We start from the raw sequence: 24094 nt of genomic DNA, 5'->3' as shown, positions 1-24094 counted from the left end.
CATTTCTTATATTAAATTCAGAATTAATTTTTATTAAAGTTATGACTAAGAAACAACTACAACTTAGCTGTAGAAAGGCACTAGGTGACGATTTATATTTTACTTTCTTTACGCCTCAAAGCTTGCTATAAATCGAGTGCCTGCGGCTGCTGTATAACAGAGTTCTGTTAAGCGACTGTTAACAGTCCAATAACAGCATCCAACGGACAAGTGATGCGTGAGCTGCTGCGCTCGGCTCGCTCTTCGGCTATTTCGCTCTCCCAGTCGACTCGCTCATTGGCGGTGCGCTTTCTGCACTCGGGCACTCGGCACACTCGGGATGCTGCCATCGTTTCGGCTGTGACCAATTTTTTTGGCCGCTCTGCTCTGTGTGTACCATAAAAGTGATTTCAGTGAGAGTTTGCGATCCCGCGGGTACGGTCGAAACTGACGGGATTTTTGATTTGCTTCGCCGTTACGTGTTTCCGTTTCGCGATTCGCGTTCTGTGCGATACGTTGTTTAAAACACACACACAACAACCACCACAAAATAAAATAAAAAATAGATAAATAGAAATATTATTATGAAAATATGTAGTGTGTTTTCGTTTAATTTTATGAAATGTGAAAAGCAACATGAGAATGTGGCTATCGAAATTGCGCATACGCCGCGTTGATTACATTTGAGCCAGAAAAACCCCCCTCAAAAAAAAGGAAGCGAAATTCCCAAAACGCGTTCAATGAAAACGAAAACTGAATACGCGCTGCGCTGCGTTTTTTGGGTGTGATTATTGTCGCGTGTGTGTCGCGTAATCTCAGCACGTTACTAGCTGGCAAATGTAAGCAGACGATTTGTTGTAAGCGACAACCAATTTGTTGTCATTGTCACAGTCGTTGTTGTTGCTGCTGATTTTGTTGCTGTTGCTGTTTGTTGTTCATGCTAAATTTACAAATCAACGTTTGTCGACTGTCGACTAGCGTCTGTTCGTTTGCGGCACGTTCACAGCCGATCCAATACGATCTGAGTGTGTGGGCCTCCCACGCCGGAATCGTTCGCAATGAAAATCATTTTCATGGAAAACACAAAACGAATGCCACCGAGCACTGTGCACTGAGCACTGAAAATGCGAATCTCAGCATCGTCGTCGTCGTCGTCGTTGTCGTCTGGATTACTTGGCAGTTATCGTGTATACCGCCAAGGTATACTATATACGTGAGAGGCTCTGCGTGTGTGTGTTTCTGTGTCAACCGGCACGATGAAACGATTTTCTCTATTGCTCTCGACTATTTAGATTTCATTCTGTTAGGTTAGCTGAAATAGTTTTTTTTGCATGCCTTTGTTGTTTGCTCCCCATACAAATTGCACAAAATGTGTTATTGTTGTGAATTCCATTTGTATTTGAGGGAAGGGGAAATGTGCCTTATGCAACCTGCATTAGCATTCGCATTAACACGCTTTCTTTTCCATGCGAGCATTGTCAACTCGACTCTGTATAGCAGCATCAAGTGCTAAATTGCTGGCATTGAAAAATTCAGCAAGCAACTGTCAACTATAATCAAATTTAGAAATACTTTAGGCAAGCTGAAAGTGTTGAGTGTTGATGCACATTTGTTCAATTGTTAAATTGCTGAAGTGTGCGTGTAATTTCATTACACGAAGGCACTTGAATTGTCACATAAGGCAGCGGCTATGAATTCGAGATAAACTGATTAAGATAAGTTTATTCGAGGAAGTGGTTAATAGAAATCGCATTGATTTAAACTGCATTAAGTTGAGTAGAACAACGTTTTAATTAAATCAATTTAAATGGAAATTTTATTATAAAAAAGGAAATGCAATCACTTACTTATGTAAACAAATAAATAAATAGTAGAAATAAGTATTTAATTTTTGCATGGATTAATTCATTTATAACAACATTATTACCATTAATTATGTATTAAGTATGCTTTTGTTGTAATTCAATTATTTCAAGTAGAGCACGTTCGATTTTTGATTAATATATAATACAACACACATAATTTTAATAAATTTAATTGAAAAAAAAAACTACAAACATTGTGAAACTTAATTTAATATCAATCATTTATATGTAATAAAATAAATTATAAATACTAGAAACACAAATTTATATCATAAAAAAGTAAATTATACTCTGATGGATCAATTTCATTATAAAATCATTAAATTCATCGTTAATGTATTAAGTATTCTACTTATTTCATGCACAGCACGTTCGACTTTTGTTTAAAAATTTCTAAAAGTGTATGATTTGAAATTTGATAAATCCTTTTAGTATTGCTATATTTCAATAATTGACATTGCATGAAATTAAATTGATTTCCTTTGTTATTAATTTATTCATTTGCAAATATGAGTTGCTTTGGGACATGACACATAAAATAAATGCAATCAATCCGGTTTCTCCTGCCAATTAGTCCCAAGCTGAAGCGCTAATGAATTATTAAAAAGCAACTAAACCCATTTTCGACACAATTAATTTGAATGCAGCAATCAATTGAATGTAAGCAATAACCACAAAAAGCCTTTGGTGTTGCACTGAAAAACACATTTGAGAATGAGTTTGAAATTAAAGTGCATTTATTGTGCATTTGAATGCACAATTTACATTGCGGCCAGAGTGAAATCGAAACCAAAGCAGACAATTGAAAGCAATTGCTATTAAATGTGCTTAGCTTCAGGCCTATCCAATGTCCAATGTAAATGGTTTATGGGTCAACTGTTATGTTATATTTAGATGCTGCAAGGTCATTAGATCTGACGTGAACTGAGTTGGCATGCAAAATACTAGAGAGAGAGTGTGTTTTAGTCCTGGCACCTGGCATCAAAGTATGCTACGAAATTAGCATTGGGCCAACACAACAGCTGTGCACGACGATGATGATGCCAAGTGTTGAACGCTCTGATTGCTGTCATTGCTGCCATTGCCACTGCGGTTGCTGCTCCCTCTGCTGCTTGCCCGCCTCTGGGAATTTTAGTATTCATAAAAATGTACTTGAACACACACACACACCAACCGAGTGGAGAATGAGATGCAGAGGCAGAGGCAGACGCAGTCATGCATGGATTTTTATAGGCTCACTTAGCGCACATAAACCGCAAAAAAAAATAAAAGGGAATGGCGCCGACTCTGACGCTCAGCCAGGTACGACAACGAGCTGTGCTCACGGCTAAGCTAAAGGGCTCTTCAGTACACTCTCTCTCACACACACTCACACACACGTTGGTGCAGAATATTGCTAGCTTTCAGTATACCATAATAATATTGTAACTTTGCACTTCAAATTGCATTTTAATGCAAACACACTTCATTACATTACATTGCAACAAGAAAAACAACGACGGAAATGGAAAAAACGTCGACACACTTTGCAGCAGCTGTAGCCGGGAAATACACACACATCGATATACACACACACATCAACACACTTATATTCTAACATATATTGGCAAGTTTGTAAATTGAAGTGCACGTCGATAGAGAAAACTGGCACAACGTACTCGCTACTCGATGTCAGGTTACGTATACGCCGAGTTACGCGGCCAACAACTCATACTCATATTAGCTAATGTAGCAAAAGTTTTTTGCACATCATCATTATTGCAGTTCGTTCACTATGTGAAGAAAATAAACTTCATAATAATATATTTTGGCTTTAATAACAGAAATTGTCGATTCGAAGGACAAATTCGTTGCAAGCAGTTCAAAAATATCTATAAGGGTTATTCAGATTAAATATTTCATATTAAAATAAAAAGGAAATACTGATTTCCACAAAGGTTGCCAGTACTACAAAGGTACTCAATAAAATTAAATAGGGGTTATTATTATTATGTTATTATATTATTATTATTATTTTTATTATGCTAGATCGTGTCTTTCATAGTTAATAATAAAAAGCAAAGAATCCAAATATTGTATTCAAAATTTCATATTTAATAATAAAATGTAAAGAAGGGCTACGAAAAACAAAATGAATTGCAAGTACTCCCCAAATATTGGATTCAGTAAAGAAAGAAGAAAAACTGAATACTAATATCAAATTTCTTGCTAGTATTAACTAAAAATCGAGTAGTGCTATTTATATTTAATATTTCATATTAAATTTTAATTAAAAATATGGCATTAAGAATGAAACCAAATATCAAAGTAATTAATAGTACCAAATTAGTTGCAAGTATTTAATAAATAAATAAAAATATAAATTTCGATTTTATATTTCATATCTTAGTGAATAATATAAAATTAAGCAAATTAGTTTTCAGCACTTCATAAACATACATATATAGGGACTTTTTCATTTAGAATCTATGTTAGTGAAATAAATTACTTTGTACTTTTTTTTTGCTAAGACTCCCTAAAAATCGAATGGTGATATTTATATTTAATATTTCACATCATGTTTTAGTTACTCATATAAAAAAGAAGAAATTGTTAATAACAAATTAGTTGCCAGTATTTAATAAAGAGGTAAAAATATAAATTTAGATATAATATTTCATATCTAAGTTAATACTAAAACTAAATATAAATAGGGACTATTTTGATTTAAAATTTGATATAGTTAAGTTAAGTTAAAAAATAAATTAAAGAAGAAATTTAGAATTCCAAATTGGTTGCCAGTACTCAATAAATATCCATGTGATTTATTTGATATCAAAAACAGAAGAAAAAGTTTAAAACTCATATTTCATTTGATCAATTAATTGAAATTTCGTTATTTAATTTTCCATTTGACTTTCAATACAACTCAGAAATTATTAAATCGCCATCGCCATGTGGTGACAGAAATTTCCAAATTGAATAAAATTTATCTAAGAGCTATGTCCGAATATTTGACATGCCGTTGCTAGTTTTAACGCAAAGCTCTCCCCTTAGCACTTTATAACAGTGAATATTTGAAAGGCAACAGAATTTATAAAATTCGACAAATTTTGCGAATATCAGAGCGAATATATTCGATGTGAAGCATGTTTTATTTTCTGCTCTATTTAGTAAATATTTGATGTGAAAGATTTTCAAAAATATTTACATTAATCGCTTAACTACGATTGATATTTTTTCTGGTCCGCATTGAAATGGAAATCCATTTACAGTCACCATTTCAGTTGCCGCAGCGACCAAAAAGCGGGGCAATCAGGCAACGGGGCGTATGATAAATAAACATATAAGGATTTATTATGCCCCCCTCACTTGGCATTCGCCACTCGCCACTTGCAAAAATATTATTAAATTTAAACATTTTTCAATACGCTCTATTCTCTCTCTGACAGTTTGTGGTTGCCAGAGTCACAGTCGAGTCGGCCAGTTTAATAAAATTTTATTTATGATCTATGTGCGGCACGACTGCAAAAAAAAAAGAAGAACGAAACAACAAATATAAAATAGAGATACACAAATAGTACATGTTGAAATGGGGCGAGTTTGTCAACGACAGCGACAGCAACAGCAACCGAGACGAGGCGGTGGCGGTGGCAAAATAAAATTAGTGCGCCGAGCTAAAAGCATTGGCAGCAATGGAGACGTGGCCGATAAAACAGAGCAAGTCAATATATCATAAAAGCACGTCGAACTGCCACGAATGTCGCGCAAAATGGCGACACAGCCTCTGAGCTGAGTCTCTGGCTGTGTCTCTGTATGTGTGTGTGTGTGTGTGTGTGTCTGCGTGTAAAGTAGAAACATGAACGTATACAGTTTCCGATTTCCGTTTTCCTGTTTATCGTTTATTGAGTTTTTTGCTACGTAAAAGTAAAAGCATTTGCGAGTGCTCCGCCCGCGCGACACGAGTCGACTGACTCGCTTTTGCCGTTAGATGAAACACGACAGAAAAACAAACGCAAAATCTAAAGAGAAATTTGCACTCGTTAGGTCTTTGGCGTTTCTTCTACTTCTACTACTACTTCACTCTCTGTCTCTGTCTCAGTCTCAGTCTCAGCTTTTGCTTTTGCTTCTATTTGTGCTGCTTTTGCTTGCTACAGGCTGTCGTCATATTGAACTTTGATGCTGGCACGTTCTGTGCGCTTCCTTGGCTCCTTTTAAAGATCTCCACGCGCGCATACTTGGGCACATGTTTTACCATTCTTTTAGCTCTGCTTTGCTTCTTCGTCTGCGTCTTTCTTCATCCTTCGTCCCTCAATTCCTCGAACGTTGCCAGTTGTTCTTCGTTCTCTGTTCTCCGTGTGTTGTTAGTCATTTATATGGGCACCATAAATTATAACAAATATGTACGCAAGCGGCATTTTAAATGATTTCCCACAACTCTCCTCCCACTCCACTCCCCATTCCCCACTCGTGAGCTTGTCACTGGGTCTCTCCACCCAAAGAGCCACCACGACCTGGACCCAAGTTATAAATATACTTTAATTAAAAGCGCTTCAGTGTGAGTGCAATATGTTGTAAAATATTGAGGCAATGTCTACCATTTGGTACGTGTTGCTGTTGCTGTTGATGCTCTTGACGAGTCGTTTGGGCCTCTGATTTGTTGCTGTCTAGGCGGAAAAGTCGTATGTGCTCTCCGGCTCGAGATAAACAACTTCCTGTTGAGGCTGGTTGTGTGTTGCGTAATGAGCTGGGGATCTAGATTGCATCTTAATTATTAACTCCATATATCAAAGCTCTTTAATATCATATGTATGTGTTGAATATCTATATACTATTCCATATATACGAAATTGACTTAATTATTTACATTCTAATTGGCAATCATAAATTCTGTTTTAAATACTATTTTCTACTGCTCAAATCAATTATCATTTTACTTAACCGGCAAATTGATTAGACTGTAATTTCCACTGACAATTTCAGCAGAAAAATGCAAATGAAAAACCTTTTTATGCGAAATCACACAATTTAGCATAATTTGTGAACTTGTTTCGCAACTGCAAAACATAAATTAACAATTTTAGCCACATAAATAACGTACGCATATAACTGTAATAAATATAAAACAAACAAATTAACCCAATAAAATTCGTAAAAATCACATAAATCTCGATGCATGTATTTGGGGGCCTTTACACAAATTTGTGTCGACCGAAAAATAAAGGCAATTAAATAAATTTCAACACAACAATAGCAACAGAAACAGCAACAACAACAACGACAACAAAAACAATTGCAATTGCATCGATTGCAGCTGCAATTATACGAAAATGGCAACGTACTTTCGTACTTTATTTATTGACATGTCAACAATTTGCTGCATCCCCTTTTTAACACAACGTTCCACCTTTATACTCTTTTTGCAGCAGCCTCTGCGAAAATCTGTAAACGGACACAACTGAAAATGCCAAATTAAATCAAATTAATATATGCACAAATAAGCCACGTTAACAACAACGACAACAACAACAATAGCAACAAATGCTTCGAGTGCTGTGCGTGTGTATAAAACTGTAGAGCAGCCCCGAAAGTAGGCAACTGCCAAACACACTCAGCCACCCACACACACACATACACACATCTACACCCACACACACATATTCTCATACATTCGGCCTCTCGTCATTGGCATTCTCGAACTGCTGAAGCTGCCAGCACTTCAGACACAAGCCGCACTCTCTTGCATCGAAACACACACACACAAACACGCGCACCCATACACACATACACATCAACACACACAGAATCAAAGAGCGAGGCAATCAACATGCGCCTGTCTGTCAGCTGCCTGTTGTCTCTGTTGCTGTGCCTCCTCCTGTCCACATTCAATGGCCATGCGGCGGCAGCAACACGTGCTCGTGTCAGCTCCTCGACGACAATGACGCGCAACATTGAGGAGGAGAATGGTAAGTTAACTAATTTTCTTTTCAACTCTTTATCGAACACAACTTAAATAAGATAGCTGCAAATTTCAAATAAATGTGAGCAATCATTCAACCGAAAATAAGTTTCAAAGTTGTTGCATAAGAACTTAAATGGATTTTATATTTACAATTACTATAAATCACACAATTTTCTGAGAGCTTTACATATTTAAGCACAATTTGTAAATTGTAATTCAAAATATAATTTGCAATTATTGCTTAGAAAATAAAATTAAAATCTATTTAGGTGCAATGAAGCTTAAGAATTTATCAATCGAAAAAGAGGGAAAATAAATATGAAAGCAGTAAAATGTATTTTTTTTTTTATGAAAGCAATTATTTCATTCTTTCCCACTTCGTACAGGGTATCTCAAATTAAACAAAATTTGTATATAATTGCAATTATTGCTCAGAATATAAAATTAAAGTCAAAAATCAAAGAAGCTTAAGATTTTATCAATTGAATAAGAAAGAAAAAACAAATAAGAAACTATTGCAAATTGATTAAAGGTTATTTCTGTATTTTCTACTGCGTACTACAGAGTATCTCAAATTCATTAAATTTCCCAAATAATTAGCAATTAATGCCTGAAATGTGTTTGAAAATATAATTAAAATCTATTTAGCTTAAATGAAGCCTAAGATTTTATCAAGTGAAAGAAAAGACAAGTAAGAAAGTATTTCTTACTTTTGTACTTCGTACAGGGTATCTCAAATTCAGCAAATTGCCTAGGAAAATTCTTCTTTTTTTTATTCATTCGCAGTGCTGCCAAAAATTGATTGCGCCTGGCGGCAAATACTGCTCCACTTTTTCCACTTTTCACCCTTGTGGCTGTGTGTGTGAAATTTAATTTAAAGTGAAAAGTTTGACTGCCGTTAAGCCAGCCGACATACATATACACGATTGTATGTATGTATAAGTGTACGTGTGTGTGTGTATGTTTGTGCAACTTTTATTCAATCAGCATAAAGTTTATTGTGTGTGAAGAATATGCCTACCGCCTTTGTGGCTGTCAAAGTGACGCTTTTGTTGCTGCTTTATTCAATAAATGAAATTTCTGGTTTATTTTGACAAAGTTTATGTGCAAATTTAATACAGTTTAAATTATGCGAAATTGATTTTCATGGCTGTTTGTTGCAAATGCCGAGCTAAGCTCCAAAATACAGCTGCCAAAAAATGTGCAAAATCTTTGGTAATCGCCTAATGCTTCCTCCAATTCCATTCGCATCGAATCGAATCGAATCGTGTCGAGGCAAAGCAAAATAAACAACATCAACATCAACGTCAACATGAAGCTAAAGCTGTAGAAGAAAACTTACTTTGAACGCCTGTTAATGGTCAGCAGCAGCTGTTGGCATCGCAATTCGATGGCTTTTAGGGCTTGTTATTCTGTGTTTTTGGCCTGAGTTATTATTGTGGCGGGGACCAAGATCACTTGCCAGCTGCTGGTCAGCAAGCGAAACTTTCACTCTGGCAGGACTGGGCTGGGCATATAATAATATGTTGCTAATAAATAAGCCAACTAAAAGGAGGGCAGCTGAAGGACGCAGCATATTTTTGTGTTATGCTAAGAAAGTTTTGCAAACTTTGTGCTATTTTTTGTTTTTCCAAGCAACCGAAAGTTGGTAAACAAATTGAACAATATGCGCGGCTATTGGGCAGCCGCATAAACATTGTGCAAAGTCGGGCAAGTTTATGGAGAATGCACCTTGAAGCACCGCTAATTGTGCTGTGAAACATTAAAATTGAAGCCTAATTTAACGGGCGAACATTGAACTTGTTCTTTTCATACACTGCGTATACGTAATCACGCTAGAAGCGTATTAGGCGACTTAATATTTCACTTTACTGATGCTCGTTTGAGCTGTCCAACATGACGTATGAGTTGTATGAACACATTCCATATGCGCCATATGGGCAGTTGCAAACTAATTTAGAGGCCAAACAAGTTCGGACCCAAAAACCAACTCTCGACTGCACACTTGAGCTACAGCTACAGCCACAACCAGAGCCAAAGCCAAAGCCACAGCCACTTGACTCAAGTCAAGCGACGGCCACATCCAGAGCCACAGTCATAGCTAAAGCATGCAATCGTCCATCTGAAGGACTAACGCCTACAGCCAGACTCTAGTAGCTTGAGCAACGCTTTAGTGCCAAAGTTGGTAACAGTCGAAAACTCTGCTGCGTTCTACATATTTATAAAATACATAGTGAGAGGGAGGCAATGGGGTAGATGTTTTAATAAATTTAGATTTTATATGTTTTCAATTGAATCTCCTCGTTGTTTTTGTTGTTGTTGTTGTTACTGTTGCTGGCGATGGCGATGGGGCAGAAACTTTTCACTTTGGCATTTCAATGTTTTCGAAGTTAACTGCAAGCCAAAAACCGCCACGCCTCATACAAAAACCACTTCCTTTTGCCAGTACAGCGAGAGCGAGTATTTATCGCATTTCTATGAAAACAACGTACTCAAAATTTTCTTCAAAAACTTTCAAATTATGTTTGGGCTTCTGCTCGCTCTGTTCGTTGGGCCTTTGCCTGGTTTGCTCGATTTGTTGTTGTCTGTTTTTGGGGGGCAAAAGTTTGCCATTTGTTGCGGCTACGCAGCTTTATAAATGCTTATTTAGAGGCAAATCTGATGAGCTAAGTTCCACCATCGTTCCAGCTCTCCTTTTCTTCTCTCTACCCTAAGTCCTTTTACTTAGCATTGAGAAACTTGGCCTGGATAGACATGGGATATAGATATCATGCGAGAAGTACTATACTCGATGAGTTACTGCAAACTGCTGCAGTTTGGCCACAGGGGCAAGTTGTTTGCTAAGCGGTTGCATAGTGCAAAAGTTTTTGAGGATTTAATGGGGAGAATCCCAAGATTTTACAAGTGTAAAGCATGCAAGTTGAGTTCCGTCCAACTTCACGAAGCGTATGGGGCGTATGTGTAATGTGAAAGCATTTGATTACAGCATTAAACTATGTTGGAATTCAAATACAAATAAAATGGATTTTCCATTATATTTTAGAGATCCAACTTTTTCGCTTTAGTTTTCAACTATTTCTAAGTTCTTATTTTCGGTTATTCGCATATTACTTGATTACAATTCTATTTTATTTTCATTTTCCTTTGAATTTGTTTTTGTTTGATTTTGCTTTAATTTGTTTTTCTTTTTGATTTTACAGCTTTATTAAATCTATTGGCCGGTAAGTTCTGTGTTTATTTTTGAAAGCCATTTGCAAAAACAGTCTGCTCATCCCACACATACGAACGTGCATATACTTTTAGCCCATTTACATAGCACAAAAGGCCCAAAACAATTTTCAAACATTTAACGAACATTTTGTGTGCACCAGAGACATCAAAATATTATTGATGCTCGGACACAACCCAAACAATTTGCACACAAAATTGACCAAACCAAATAGATGCCACAAAGACAACAACAAGATAGAATGAAAGATGCTGCCACGCCCCCTACAACATATAACAATAGCCGCACGCCCAAAGTCAAAGTCAAGGAATGAATAAAGGAAAAGGAAGCGCTGCTTTTAACCAGGGGTTTACCCCAAAACAAAAATCAGCTTAGTAATGAAAGATATCAAAAGCAAAAGCAAAAGCCAACAGCTTCGACATGAAATCGAAGCGACTTGCTGGAAACAATCCCCAAAACAACTTTTAGTCGGTCAAAAGCGATGAGCAACAATGGACAACGTCCCATCTCGTTCCATTTGGTAACCTCTCTTTGCCATTCACCTCCACTATTCGCTCCACTTTCTTCGCTCGTCGCTTTCTCTATCTCTCTCTTGCTGCAGCTATCTCACTCCGTCTATCTATCCATCCATCTTGCTCCCGCTTGTCTCTCTGTCTGTCTGTCTGTCTACCAGTGTCTGTGTGTAGTTTTCGCTGCTGGCCAAAAACTTTCGCCACTGATTCGACTTGAAAGGCAAAAATTCCTTCGCTGCTTAAGTCGGTGCCTTACCAGCCTCTGGGGCGGCATTTTTTTGGGCCAAGTTTCCTGCCTTGTGTAAGCGAACCAAACGAAAGAAATGAAAAAAAAATATATAGAAAGCTGAAAGGAAAAATAAACTGACAGCGCGTTGAATGACAACGGCAAGGAAAAGTCGCCGTTGCGAGGAGTTTGTCAACATTTTTCTTGCGCCTCGCATACTCGAAATACACACACTCTTGAAGCTTGTTGTGCTTGTGCTTTTCGCATTGGATTTTCGAGTAGGCTATTTAGGGTCCAAGCCGATAGCTGGACAGCATCGAAACCAAAACCAAGACCTGACATACTCCACTTCAAACGCAGTCTGCTGCCTGTTGTTGTGATTTCTTGCTGTTTGCCGAGGACATTGTACTTGTTTGTCCTGCCATGGCCCATATAACCAAAATACGCATAACCGAAGTACACACACACATACACACACATTTACACATACATACACTCACCACAACCACAGCGGACGCGTCTGAAGGCGCGCTCATACTTATTCATTTCATGGCTTTACAAGGACATTTATCATTTTCGTAAGTAGACGTCGCGTACGTCACAAAAAGGCAGCCACCATCCGGCCACGCCCCGTAGCAGCCCATCGTTGATTTCTATATTTCATTTCATGGCAAAAATGCCAACAACCGAGAGAGCGAGAGAGAGTGAGAAAAAACATTGAAATTTCACCCAAAATGTTAAATAGAATTCATTTTGCTTAGTTTCAGATTTGCGGTTCTTATACATATTCAGTTTGCCGCTTTCTTTCTCTATCTCTCTCTCTAGCCTGACTGTTGTTGATATTCATGACGTTCTTTTTTCATTTCTTTTTTTTTCTGTTGTCCCCTTGTATTATTCTTGTATATGAATTTCTGCGGCCGTTTTAGCCAAGAAACGAATCGTGGCAAAAGTGCCGAATGCCGGGGCAAAAAAGTGGAAATTTTAAGCCTACTTGAATTTATTTGCGCTCATTAAGTCTGACAGCTGAGATGAGTTCATTTCTTATATAGCCACTTGAGTCGACTGATTGCCAGACAGTTAAAGAGTTCAACTCTTGCTGCTTATAAATACACTTCAAAGGATATTGAAGCGCAACATTCTTAATATGCAACAATATTTCCAGCGCCTTAAAGCAACTCACTAATGAACAAATAAAGCTTAACGCATCTTAGCCATAGAATGAAAATTCATGAAAAAAGCAAAAGTAATAAGCGTAGGTCCTAATAAATCACCGCCAGAAGAGAAATAATCCAAATAGCAGGCACAAATAAAGCCGAGCCAATGCAAATGGAATGACAAAACAGTTTTGCATGGGAATAACATGTTTGACTTATGAAATGCTCTGAGTGAAATGCCACACAAAACGAATGCCCTGAGCCACAGCAAAGCAACGCACAAAAAAAAAAACACAATACACAAAAATTTTAATTCAAACAAAATTCCTTACGCACTGAAAATACTCTCCTGTCCTCACCATCAAGCTTCATAAATTGTATTTGTCGCTGTAAATTCCAAAGCAAATTTAATGCTTGGCAATAAAACGAAATATGCATAAAACATTGAATTCATGCAAGCAACTTTAATTATTGTCATATTTAGTTTTAAGAAATTGAATGAATGATTTTAATAGTTGCTAAATTTATATAAATTCTGTGAGCTACATGTTGTATAATAATTTTCTTTGTCATATTTAGTTTTGAATTTAATGAATGCTTTAAATAATTGGTAAATTTTTAAATTCTGTGAGCTACATTATGTGTAAATAATGTGCTTTGTATTGTTCTAATAATTTTTCATTTATAAAATAATCTTATAAAATGTATAAAGCTGAAAATTATTTTTAATTCACTTTTCATTTAAAGCATATTGAAGCTTGATTGAAATATTTCAAATACATAATAATTATTGTGCTGAATTTTGCATAAAGAGACTGACCTGGTTTGTCTCAGAGTTATTTGCATTATGCAAGCTTTATGACAAACTCCTAATGCTCAACAAAAACTAACAAAAGGCCACAGCAAGTGTGTAAGTGTGTGTGTGAGTGTGTCACATAAAGTCAACAAGAGAAATCAAACAACTTGGTTCAGTTTTGCAGCTGTACAGCCAGCTCCTGCAGCCAGGACCATTGCTGTTCAGAGTTTATTGTCGCTGGACTGTGAAAGAGAAAATCAGTTTCCAGCTGCCCGTTGTCCGTTGCCAGTTGCCAGTTGCCAACTGGCTACTATTATGCTTTGTTAATCGGCTTAGGCATTTTTGCCTGCCTTACGCTCTGCGTGACGATTTACTAGACAAAACCAGAAGCTCAGACAAACAAGGCTGTTGTGACTGGAGCGTTGTCAAGGGGGAAGTGACCGCCCCTTTCCCTTCCCCGTTTCCCTCTCTCCCAGCTGAAGAGATTGTTGTGTGGCCTAGGCAGATTGTCTGCAGTCTCTGCATTTGTTCATTTGTCGCACGCGCCATAAACTCAAACCACAAGACGCAGTCAGACTCTGAGATGGAGATGAAGCTCCACCTGAGCTGGGCGAAGCACTCTGATGAGTTGGCTTTGTTTTTGCGCTCCCTCCAAATTTGCGGGATTTTGCGGACTGTGTCTTGCCTCATTTGGCTGCCAGCTTAGTACAATTCTCCCACTACCCACTCACTCTTCTCAGCCAGCCTAAACAAATCCCATTCCTGACCCGCTCTGATGCTCCTCTCCCTTGTGGTCTGGGCACAAAAAATCGTTTTGTGTGTTTTCGTTAGCATTCCGTGTGGAATTTGATACTTGATTATTTGTTGCCGCCCTCAAGCGTGCATAATATATCAAAGCAGCGTCAACGTCGACTCGTCAACTCGACGAAGGCCTTCGAGTTAGACTCTGCTGCTGAATCGGAATCGGAATCAGAGCTCAACTCCTACTCCTCGCGTTTCTCGTTTCGTCCTTTGTGGAGAACTCAACTCCAAATGCCACTCAACATGTGTAGACGTCATGTGTCGGCATTCAGACATTCATTCACAGATATTCTGAGGCGGGCAGTCGTCGTGCTCTCTCTGTTTTTAGTTACATTTTAGTGTCGGTCGCATAATAAATAAATAAATAAACAGTTGCGGCCTTTTACCTGTGCCTGCAGGCTCTTCAGTTGCTCTCGTGCGTGCTTTCGACTTCGTTGCGTATGCTAAAGACTCCACAAAAGTTTCTTCAATTCTTCTTTTTTGTTCTCCCCATATTTTTTCTTTTCTTTGCTTTAGCAAAATCAAAATCTCTTCAACATAAAGTTGGGATTTATTTTGGCCGCGTGAAAAATGCAAAAGTTTTCCATTAATCTTTAGCACTTCTCACTGCTGTTCCAATGGATTTGCATACTTAGACTTTCTACTGACTTTATAAACAGCTGAATACATAAATATTCTGACACACAACACTTGACCAAAAGTTATTATACAAGCTGGCTCATCTAAATTCGAATTAAAATTAATATTTTTAATATCAAATATGGAGTTTATTAAATGAAAAATAATCCTCGATCTGGTTAAACTATATTTTCTAATTAGATTTATTTATGAATAATACTTTAAGAATAAGCTGCTAAAGTCAGTAGCACTTAACTCTAGAATATGAATTTGTGCCAATGTTTTATGGCAAAGAACAACCATCAATTTGTGTTAACTAAATTTTTCACTTATTTAAAACAAACAAAAAACTTTTTGCCATCACACTCTCACATACGATGCTTGGCAAGAGAACATGTCAAAATTAAAAATTGGCAACAAAAACTTTTCATATATAACACAAGCCACAAACAATGTAGAGTAAAATGGGGAGAAGCAAATTTTCGTTTATAAAATGTGAGTAAACCAAAATGAAGGTAATATATAAATAAGTATGTTGATAAAAGTCTAAGCAGCCGAGAAATAATAAGAGATGTTAGATAATATTCTTGTAGCAGATATAATTTGATTGATTTAAGCAGTTTGCTTGCTACACATTGCCAATTAGTGCCGTTAAAGCCTCAATTGTAAGCCTAGCAATTTGCAAGCACAGTAATCATAAATGTTAAGTCGTGGGCAGCTCAACAAATACATTAGATACACACACACACAGGTAGGAGAGAAGCTAAAGAGAGCAAGAGAGAGTGAGAGGAGAAAAAGCTGAGTGCTGGGCATCGCCTTAAGGGCTTAAGTTTGAAAGCCCTAGGATTCGATGGCAAAGTTCTCTTCTGCTGTCTGTGTCTGTGTCTGTGACTGGCAACCATAACTTGCAATTGCAAGTACTAAGCCTAGCTGTCTAACACACATATACACACATATACGGGCAAGCCGCACACACTCATACATTCACATTTACACCGAGAAAGCGCTGCACTCTCGCATGCATAACAATTTGCAGGCAGTGTAAGGCTTTTGCAAATGTTATGCAACATTTAAGGCCATTTTCATACAAAATTTAAATTAAAATTCGACACTGACTAACCGACTGACTGACGAACTGGCGAAGTAAGGCACACACACACAGTCTTTGATGTGGCAATTTTGTTGCATACTTTTCGGCATTGCATATGCATGCTATGGTAGATGTCTGTTCATGTGAGTTCATTCTCCTCATCTCGTCTCTCACATTGTTCTTGCACTTTTCTAATTAGAAAGAACAGAGAACGTTGGGTGTTGAACGAAAAGCGTACGTACGCCTTTTTCTCTCCTCTTCCTGTCATAACAAAAAGTTAATTAAACATGTAATTGTTGCCATAGAGCAGAAAGCAAGGATTTTACAATACAATGACAGCGTTTCAATTCCCTTTCTTTCTTTCTTGCACTCGCATTCGTACTAGAGTAGCTTCGGGTGCATTGGCTTCGCGGTGTCGTTGGACAGCGACTGCTATTAAATACTTAAATCATTTATGCAAATAGTCACGTCATTTAATGTCACTGCTTCTACACGTTCGCCGATAGTTGGGCGCGTAAAGTGTTGCTTTCAGCTCGAAATTTGATTAACATTGCAGCGCGACGAAACCCTTTTCACTATGCGCCAGACGTGCGCCATCAATGCAGCGAGTTCCGGCAGTCGGCTGAGACTGAGGCTTGTGCTAATGGCAATTAGAAACGCGGTCGGGCAGCGAACAGTAGTTGAGTGGAGTGGTGCAGTAAAGTGGAGTGGAATGGTGGGAGAGAGCAAATGTGTGACACAAGGAACTACTCGAAAAGCACAGCGCAGTGCCACTCGAATCAACCGCCTGCTGCCAGCTGCCAGTTGCCAGCTGCCAACATCGAGCCAACAACCAGCGGGCACTTCAAAGCACAATAACAATTTTACAATTAAATTTCGCTTTTATTTCCCATGCCAGATATTGTGGCATTCAGCTTTGTTATTGTAGCCGTACTTGTAGTTGTAGTTTTAGCTGTTACACTTGTAGTTGTAGTACCCCTCCTCGCTCCCCCTTCTTCGACTCTCTTCCCCTCATCCTTTGCATGCTCTCTTTATTTTATTGCTTCAAATTGTTTGTAGCCATTTCGCATTTGTGCCGCCCGGTTGCGCATCAGCGACGTAGAAACATTTAACTTTCTGCAACAAGGAAAAAAATTTATATATACCATATAAAAAAAAAGAATTTGTAAGCATTTCGCAGCAAGTAAAACCAACTACACTTAAAAAAGTAGAGCCAAAAACAGCAACGGCGACGACAGCAACAAAAAAAAAGTTGTCAACTCGCCTCCACATGGGACGGCAATAGCCAACAAAGCAGCTTCGACTTCAGCTTCTCTCTCTCTAACTCAACTCTGTCGAGTTTCGCGCACTTTTACGGCGCACTATTTTGCCCAGGACATCGGACTGCGGACAGAGTACAGAATACTATATTGTCAAAGGGGCAAGTGGGCACATGAAATGGCCAAAAGAAAAGCAAAAAACTAAAAGCACATTTCAGCTTGAACTCCCACAGCAATCCAAAACCAAAATGAAATTGCCAACGTGAAATCGTACAAAAATGCAGGCAGGACGCCAGGCAGGACGCAAAGCAAAGGCTGAAGGACCATGAACGGGCGGTGCCAAAGGGTCGCTGCTGGGTCGAAGTTGTCGTGCGTTTGCCGGCTGTTAAACTGTAAAGTAAACGTACAAAATGTTAAATCAAAGCTAAACAAAAGAGGCGTAACAGGCAAACGTTCCACAGACCACGAGAGACACAAAGAGACAGAGACCGAGAGAGAGAAAGAAAAAGAGAGAGTGTATAGTAGACCGGTAGTCAGTAGCTTAAGGTACTGTCAAACAGGACACTGAGGCGTGAGCAAGTCCTGCAGCTAGTTCTGGAGCTTAGCAAGTGACTGCTGAACGAGTGCTGCAAGTCAAGTTTGTTTGCTACTTAACCAAGTGTTGAGTGGCACGTTTTGGGCGTTGGGTTACTAGTATTTAGTGGCTGCTCTCGAGATAAAATTAAGATGAACACCTTAAACAAAGTTCATATACAGAGTAGAGCTACCTTCAAAATTATGAGAATTAATTAAACATATCAAGAGATAAATTTAATACTACAATAAAAGTTTTAATTTTCATATATTAATTTTAGTTGATAGTTTCTTGCCCAATAAATATTAAATGAAATTAATTACTGGTTGAATATAACCTTGAGTATATTGACCTTAATTGACATTCAAAAAAAAAAAAAAATATGTATAGGCAACAGACTTATTCATTTTGTTTGAATTTGGAGTTCTTATGAATTTTTTAATGGACATTAAGTCAAGTCGTGAATAATTAATGCCGGTTCATTATGAAATTGTGCAACAAATAATAAATCGATTAAGCAAATATTTGTCAGCACTAAAATGATGTATTTTTCATAGTTTCCTTTTGCGCGTTTTCCATTTTATTTATTTCAGTTTTGTTGTTGTTGCTGTTGCTAAAGTTTTCCACAGCCATATGCATTTGTGTGCCATCCATTTTAATATTTCAACAGAACCAGAAATGACGTTGTAAAACCGACGCGGCTATATGTCAAATATGCCGCACACTCACACACAAATCCATGCATATGTATACATATATGTACGTGTGTGTGAGTGTGTTATGCTCTGGTTTTTTAAATTTGCATGTAAATTCCATTGCACGAACATGAAAATGTATTTTGGTTTTGCTCTGGGATCTGGACGCGTTGCTACTGCATTTTAATAAATTTATGATTTTATTCGTTTTTTTATTTTTTTTTCTGTTGTTGTTGTTGTTGTTACTCCCGTTTTTCTCCTTCTCTCCGCTATGGGAGAATATATGTCAGGCGCTTGACAATTTTGTTGAAGCTGGAGGAGAAAAAAAAAACAAACTCCAAACGCCCATAAATAAGGCGTGCATTTTACGTTGTATTTGGTAGTATGAGATTTATAAATGTTTTTGCCAAATCGACAGAAATTTCGTTGGCAACGATCGTCTGCCACACTTTATTGACAAAATGAAAAAATAATTGAAATATTTGCCAATCAACGGAGCCAAAGATAAGACACAAACGCTCACTGAATTCCCAGGAATTCCCAATAGCTGTCTGCGGCACGTTAATAAGCTCTCTGCCGGTATCCATTGCCATTGCCATTGCCATTGCCAACGTCTCTGCACCCTCATCCCTATCCTCCCACACTCAAACCCGCATTTATGTGTAACACACACACACACACACGTATATATATATTTATGCCAAGAACTTGGACATTATTGTCTTAGTCCTGCGTCCTGTCCTGTGTATGTCGTGTCGTGTATCTCGACTCCGCTGTCAGACCGTGTTGCCCGTCCGGGGACGGGCTGTCGATTATCGAGTCGAGATTATTAACCTGTCAGTTTATCGCTTTATCCTGCCAGCAATACAAGCAACTTGAAAGCTTGTCCCTGTTGCCTTTGTTATTGCGCGCAGTGTCAGCCGCAGTGCAAATACTGTTAAATATATACTTTTTGTCGTAATACTTGTATTAAAGTGCAAGACGAACGAAAGCATGCACTTAATTGCAAATCAGTTACACAACTATTTTAATGAAAAGAGAGAATATTTGAAGGGCCTCTATTATAAAGTTTGAATTGATTATGTAATGTAATTAAGGTGTTTTTTGTTCTTATTTGTTTTGCTAAAATTAACTCGAAACTTTCTTAAAATAATTATACGTTTAGAATAGTATTTATGTTGTGCCTGCAATACAAATTGTATACGAATATAAAGTAGAAAATTATTTAAGGCAGAAAAGCAAGAAAGTGACAGTACAAGAAAGTTAAAGTACTCGATTAAAAGCAAATTACCAAATGAATATAGTCCAAAAATACTAAAATATACTTAAACCTTTATATATAAGCCATAAAGAACAAAACATACCTGATTAAAACGTGACATCTGGTACGATCAGACAGCCTAAGATAGCCTCGCCTGTTGATTTTGATTAAGAATATATATACTTAATGACGTCTTAGATGGCTTCTTCTGCTTCCTCCTTCTTTTGGCATGAGGTTATAATATTATACTTATCCACTCTATGCATAGCGTGTATAAAAATTCGAAATTATTTCTTTGAATATTACTAAATATGTGTACTATGATTACAAAAATATGAAGCTTTAGCCTGGGCAAATACTCATCACTAGATTTAAGTCAATTTATAAATGTAATTCTTTGTATATTATGAAAAGCAATGTGCATTTTCCCTGCGATTCCCACGGCGCTTTTGAATAATGTCGCACTTTCAATCATATAATTTACATTCACTGATGACAGTCGCCGCCTACGTTTGGCAAATGTATATTTCTCGCAATTTTGCGAAACGTCGAGCGAGTTTTTACAAATGTATCTATCATATATCAAAGCTGCCAGAAGGTGCAACTTTGCCATGTGCTGCTAAAATAAAGTGAAATATGATATTAACTGAGGTGTCTGTGTCTGTGTACCGAATGCCGCGCAGTAGAGATTGGGTTAATTTTCAATATATGACAAAATAATGATTCAAACTTGGGTTGAATGCGATTTAAGAGTGCGCAGACACTTGTGGGATAATAAAAAAAGACAGCGGGTAAATGAATTTTATGGCACGCCTCAAAGTATGCACTTAAAAATTGCAACTATTTGCTTTTAGTGCTGGACCCACGCTATTAAAGAGCACTCGATGTGAGTCAACAGCGGCAGCAGGCAGCAGCATTATTTTGTAGGCCGGTTGGTAAACAAAATGCTGTACACCGGACGAGAGAGCACAAGACAAGAAGACAGACGAACGGGCCGGACCGGACACCAAATGCAATTTGAGTGAACTGTTGTTGGGTCTCGCTTGCCTGAGCAACAACACGAACATGTTGATGGTGGTTCTGTCGGGGATTTTGCTAGACCACACACAAATTTTGCATGTGACGGAGACCGCAGCACTGTTGGTTGTGCCGTTGGATGAACGGACGGACGTACAGACCGAGAGAGAGAGAGAGAGATAGGACAAAAATGGAACAGGATAGAATAGAAGACCCCATAGTTTGTTGTTTCGCCTTGTAGTTGTCGTAAAAAGCCAAAAATGGGTTATATATTCTAGGCAGACACAAAAGCTGCGTTGACAAGGACGCCACCTACAACAACGGCAAACAACAGTTGAACTCTGGCACCCCGAGTCCGGGCCAAGTGGTTGCCGAGTTGCTGAAGGGTGCAGGGAAACCATCAACTATCACAAAGTCATGCCACTTTTGAATGCTATGTGCGGTGCATGGGCAACAAAATGGAACCTAAAACTGGACGAAGCTGGGCGCAAAAAATGTACTTAAAAATTTGCATAATATTCGATGCAGCAGCCTGTGGGCTGAGCATAGTTTTTGAGGCCGCCACTGTCTGTGCACGGCTGTGAAAAATGCTCATAAATAAATGAACATGGCATAGCCCAGTTGCAGTTTCCTTCTAGCCGGTTCAGTTTTCATCTCTGTCTGGGCATGAGTCATGTCACTGCCCCAGCATGGCCGCCATTTACGACTGCGACGCGTTGGCACAGCACAAAATAACATGAAATAAATAATAACTTTTTGCCAACGACTTTTCCATCGCCATAGCTCTGACTGTGCCTCTGCCTCGGTCGTTGTCTCTGTCTCTGCCTGTGGATGCGACTGTGCGGCGAAATTCGCATTGTAGTTGGCCGTTGAGTTAATTAAAATTTAAAAGCAGCCACTCGTGCGGCAATTGCAATTGCCATGTACAACTTGTGCGACTGTTACCATTATTGTTACGACCCAGCTGTTATGGCCCAACTGAAATGACGTTGAAATCAACAGCGATACAGCGCGTTGCGTTGTGGTTGCAGCCAGTTGCGAAATATATTCATTTATTCCAGTCGATGTCAAACTCTGTGTCAACTCGAAAATATTATGAAATTTTAGATAATTGTACATAAAACTCATTTACTCTAAATACTATAAAATTGCACATAAGTTAAATATTTTGAGGCTGCCTATTTGGATGTTTTGCAAATTAAAGTGGTTTGCAAATCGCACATTTTGCCATTCACTATTCAGTGTGTGCGTAATAATACAAATACTAAATGCTGTCAATTGATATAATTTCACTATCGATAACAAATATCGCAAGAATTCATTGCACACTTGATTTCTTGCGACATACAGAACCCTCTAGTGTTGACACTGCATAATTATATGAATAGATTTCTAATAAATTCATTTAAAGTGGATGTACATAACTAAGGTAAACCAAACCGATTTAGAGCATATTAAAGGGATACTAACTCAATTCTCTATAGGTTTCGAATTATTTACCCACATCAAGCTAAAGATATCGTAATAATAAATATACTAAGAAATGCCAATATATATAATTTAATGATCGATATTTTCATGCGACCTACAGCGCCCTCTATTGTTGAATCAGTTTATTATTCTGCATAGAAGATAGAAGACAGACATTAATTATATGAATAGAATTGTAATAAATTCAGTTAAAGTGAAGGTACATAACTAAGGTAAACCAAACTGATTTAGAGCTTATTAAAGGGTCCTACTCAATTCCCCATAGGTTTCGAATTATTTACCCTAATAAGTCAATTCTTTCCAGGTCTCTGCCTACCCACATCAAACTCAAGATATTGCGGATTTTATTTTATTTGTTTTGGTATTATATTTGTTTTTTTAGATGCTTAATTTCAATGCGGTAGTAGCACACAATCAAATGTGCTCGGCCAGACGTATTAAAATCAAATCGAAATTAGGCACACAGAAACCATTAATCTTTTGTGCGCTTCTCTTCTCCCCACCCCGCCGACGCGGACTGTTCGTTGCCACTCAATCCACAAATGTGCGCATTATCAGCGCTTAAACATAAGGCCAAAGCGAAATATGGAAACAAGCTAATCTCCCAATTGCAATCTCTACAAATACGAATCCCATATGTGAGAGTGTGCGTGAACGATACACACACACACACACATATAGAGACGCACGAAATTATTTATTTTAAATTGCAAAATTGTCTGTGGCTAAATCGTTTTGCAGCCATGGATGGCTTCCTCATTGCGACTCCCACACATACACGATGAGTATGCCTGCATTTTTGTGTGATTTCATTTTTCGGCAGGCCACAACAAAACACAGTCGTTTATGGCTTTTATGTGGTTTTATTTACTGACTGTTTTTGTTGCTGTTGCTTCTGCTCCTGCTGCTTCAGCTTCTGCTGTTGCTGCGTTTTTAATTTGATGTTTATCAATTTTGGTTTTGCTCTGGCTACTCCCACATACCCACACATACTCATACACGATATACACACTCACACAAAGCAGTGAGGAAATTCTTGAAGGAGGACGCACAAAAGTATGCTAGGTTAAATTTTCATTGTCAATTACACGAATGCTTGTTAGCTGTCTAATGTGTGTCAAATGTGATGGTAGGCCACGCCCCCCAGCAGGCGAACCCAACACAAAGCAACAAAGCAACAAACACAAAACAAAATAAATAAAAAATGCGAGTCTAAATAGGGAAAATTCACCCCCTTTTGGGTTGCTTGTCAGTAGTTCGCCTCAAATGTCATTGAGATTAAATTTTGCGTGAAAGTAGCGTTTTAAAAATGTATAAATGTGTGTGTGAGTTGGAGTCTGAGTCTGAGTGTGGGTGTGAGCTCGCGCGTAACAGCGGCAATTGTGTAGCTGCTGTTGTTATTTTTATTGTTGTTGCTGGCATTAAAAGCAAAGGGCGCGACTGAAGCAACAGTCGCCTGGCTAAAGCTTAAGACGTGCTATATATTGTAGTCTACTTCGGGGCGCGCTCACAGGCAGCTTTATGAGACACACATAAACAGACACACACACACACACAACCGTACGCACTCACACACATTAAGACAC

At 38.0% G+C, this 24094-nt stretch overlaps 1 protein-coding gene across 6 annotated transcripts in view; it reads left to right on the top strand.

Moving 5' to 3' along the window:
* Positions 1–389: 389 nt before the first annotated feature.
* Positions 390–24094, top strand: part of LOC133844691 (nephrin) — a 75922-nt gene continuing 52217 nt past the window's right edge. For 2 of the 6 annotated variants that reach the window (XM_062278780.1, XM_062278778.1), the window contains exons 1-3: positions 391–818; positions 7250–7789; positions 10986–11006. In XM_062278780.1, the coding sequence (XP_062134764.1) occupies positions 7651–7789; positions 10986–11006 (160 nt within the window). In that variant the 5' untranslated portion in view covers positions 391–818; positions 7250–7650. Of the gene's footprint in view, positions 819–7249; positions 7790–10985; positions 11007–24094 lie in introns of all 6 variants that reach the window. The other 4 variants (XM_062278781.1, XM_062278779.1, XM_062278784.1 and 1 more) reach the window with 3 other exon arrangements.

This window comes from Drosophila sulfurigaster, chromosome 3 (genome assembly GCF_023558435.1).
Source record: "Drosophila sulfurigaster albostrigata strain 15112-1811.04 chromosome 3, ASM2355843v2, whole genome shotgun sequence".
Lineage (NCBI taxonomy): Eukaryota > Metazoa > Arthropoda > Insecta > Diptera > Drosophilidae > Drosophila > Drosophila sulfurigaster.
This window is presented reverse-complemented; position numbering and strand designations above follow the sequence as displayed.